The sequence below is a fragment of the Mesitornis unicolor genome, unplaced genomic scaffold, assembly GCF_000695765.1.
Source record: "Mesitornis unicolor isolate BGI_N332 unplaced genomic scaffold, ASM69576v1 scaffold7737, whole genome shotgun sequence".
Classification (NCBI taxonomy): Eukaryota; Metazoa; Chordata; class Aves; order Mesitornithiformes; family Mesitornithidae; genus Mesitornis; species Mesitornis unicolor.
The window spans coordinates 10,064-13,235 of record NW_010195669.1 but is presented as its reverse complement, the minus strand read 5'-3'; the positions used below and the strand labels follow the sequence as shown (position 1 = coordinate 13,235).

At 41.1% G+C, this 3,172-nt stretch overlaps 1 protein-coding gene across 1 annotated transcript in view; it reads right to left on the bottom strand.

Moving 5' to 3' along the window:
• Positions 1–455, bottom strand: part of LOC104543557 (chromosome unknown open reading frame, human C18orf8) — a 15,740-nt gene extending 15,285 nt beyond the window's left edge. Inside the window, exon 1 of the mRNA XM_010188199.1 lies at positions 298–455. Coding sequence (XP_010186501.1) covers positions 298–455 — 158 coding nt within the window. The remainder of the gene's footprint in view (positions 1–297) is intronic.
• Between the last annotated feature and the right edge of the window lie 2,717 nt (positions 456–3,172).

Genomic DNA, 3,172 nt, shown 5'->3' with positions numbered 1-3,172 from the left:
CCTCCCTTCCCCTCCCCCCGGTCCCTCTTCTCCCCCCGCCGGCAGCGGCGGCGCCGGCTCCCGGTTCATGGCGGCAGCACCCGGCGCCTAAACGGTTCCTGCCCAACGTCCCCTCCCCAGCCGGCCGGCCGCTCGCTTCCTGTTTACACTCCCCTCACACGTGACGCGGGACCAGGCTGCCTTAAAGGAGCAGAGCACCGAGGTAACGTCAAGCGGCCAAGTGACCGGTTCGGTTGGCTTCAGTTGCTCTAAGGCGGAGGCCGCAACGGCAGGGCCTGGATCCGGGCCTCTACTCACGCTGTTGCCGGGGGAACCGGCCCCTTCTCGGAGAGGGCCCACGCCTCTGTCGCGGCCTGCGGTGCTGCCGGCCTGGGGACGCCGGGGTTTCGGCAGGGCCCTGTAGGGCAGCGTCGGGAAGGGCCTCTTTGCTGGCTTCCCGCGGTAAAAACAGCCATGGCACCAGGGAAAGTAAATACAGTTGGTTCAAACTTTCATAGTGCTTTCTCAAAGCAAACAAGCAAAACAAAACCAAACCCAAAACCAAACCACACACACCAAAAAACCCCAAAACTTTTGAGGAAAAAAAGGAACCAACTGTTTCAGAGCTCTGTATTAATGTGCCCACTGCATCATCGCTGAAAAGCAGTCACTGTTGATACAGGGTTTGGGCATCAAAGTGGTTTTTAGTGGCTAGTTGTGAGAACGGAAGTTATACTTGGAAAATCTTCCTTAGTTCAGGAACGGTATTTATAAAGCATTATTGAAGTTACAGTCTTGATTGCCTAGGGAAGTTTTGGATATACCCTCCCTAGAAGTGTTTTATGCTTGTTTCTCAGCATTTATGCTTATTTGTATTTTAGTCTGGACAATAAACTAGTAATGGGTTTTTTTGGTTGGTGCACTGGCTAATACCTTCATTCACCAGCTGCAAAACCTACGGTATAGTTTAGAAATTGAGAACACCATCAATTACATACTTGCTTGCTGGTTTAGAAAGGGAAATAAGGGAAATAAAAAAAAATAGGGGGTGGGGAAAAGACTGCAGTCATACCAATTTAAAAGTTAGACTGTCACATCTTAGTACAGGAAAGATAGAAATTGAAACGCCAGATATTAACAGTGCCACACCAACATCTGCTCCAGCATAACCAGGAATTACAGCAAGTTCTGCAGCACCCTCCTGCCTGATCAAACAAGACTGTTCACTGGAGAGGGAGGACAAGCATTTCCAGAGCATTTAAACTACCTTGAAGTTTATATTTTTATTTTTTTTTATTTTTATTTTTTTTTTACAAAATAAGAAATTTCTTGCATGCTAGCCAAAAATTTAATCAGCTATCAGAATAGTCATGTCAGAAAAGTTAATGAAGCCAATGGCTTGATCAGGCCATTGATGAACTTAACAATGAAAAAAATCTAGATTTGCTTCTAAGATTCTATTTGCTTAATAATAATCCTAGAAGCTGTTACTTCAAAGAGGTCCAGGAAAATGGACCAAATTTAGCAATTTCTTGTTTTCAACTACTTGACAAAGTGCCCAGAGCTCTTATGAGTCTCAAATTCCTGAGCCGGTTTTCCTGCTGGAAGTAAAAAGATGTTTAGGCAATATAAACAGGCCCAGTAGCTTTAGATCACAAACCTGAGGACCACTGCTTCATTTACATGGTTTCTGTTTGGGGTTTTTTAAGGTTTGGGTTTTTGTTTTGTTTTGGTTTTTTTAAATCCATACTAGACAGATTTTAGAAAGAAATTAAGTGATAGCAACAACTGAGGTTTCACTCAAGCACAAGGATAGAAACAGGTTCCTCTGTTTCAAATGACAGCTCAGAAAACACCCTCACCCCACTTCCACTTCTTTCTGCTCTCTCTTCCTCTCACTTGATGCAAATATCCTTTACAATCCACACCTTTTCTTGACAAGCACGATTTAAGCTATCAGCAACTGCTTTGAGATACTTTTTTGCTGTAAGAAACATTAGAATATTGAAACTTGTAATAGGTCTAGAACAGGACTATGCTTTTCTTATTAAAAGCCTTCTCCTGCAAATACTTTGAGGAATATTTGGTTATGTTTGACAACAGAAGTTTTCGGTCTTCCTGAAGGTGTTAGATAACTGTAGCACCTCCCTCTCAGCAAGTAGTCTGTTCTTTCCTTGATACCATTATTTCAGGCAACTGTTTCACCGAGCAACTGTGAACAGACATCTCCAAAAGATGCAAGTTCCTTAATTTCAAAAGTAAGGGGTAAATGCAAGACAACTTCTAATTTAGAAAAGGGAAGAGGATCCAAGTACTGGGATGAAGTTGGCAAAAACATCAAGGTTGTTTACTATTTAAGTAGCACTCACCAAAATAGCCATTTTTCTATTGTTATAACAAACTAGGGTAAATCCTACCTTAACCCTGCTTTAGTGTAGCACTGACAGCCAATGAAGGCCTGTACGATGTATGAACCACGCAAGACCACCACCACAAGACCTTAAGTTTTTACTTCACCACCAGTTTTCCAACATTTTTTTTAAAAAAATCACTTTCACAGCACACTGTGAGAATGTCACATGTAGCAACACTATTCTGCTTGATAAAGAGCAGCATCAGAAACAAAGCAAATCAGTTAAAAAGAAATTGATCAGAATTTCTTAATTCCAAACCCTCCCACTACATCAGTTCATCTTTAAATGTGTTGTTTTGGAGAGAAATATTGCTAGATTTTTAGACCTTGCTAAAATAAAGATTGATATTGAAGAAAAAAAGACAAATTTGAGTATTCTGTGTGTGAAGCAAAAAGCTTTGTTTAAAAATAATGACAATATTTAGTTTTCAAAGCCTATGATTATCTTCAGGGTAAGAATGTTTGATGCATTAACCAGAATCTCAGTTTAGAGACAGAATTATAATAAAGGATTTTTTTTGTTTGTTTGTTTACACTGAGTTCTTGGAGCCACTTTTCTATTAAGAGCAAAGCTAACCGAACTTGGCTGCAGCCCTCAGGATTTCCTGGTGTGACACCAAAGAAGTCCTTTGCTGGCTGGATTCAAATCTGTTTCTCACATAATGCCCAATTGTATTTACAGAGATACTTTGAGCCATGTTAAATGTACTTCAAATGGAAAGGTCCAGGGTTTTGCATATATAAAGACACTAGTTTGTCAAATTAACATTTTCACAGGAT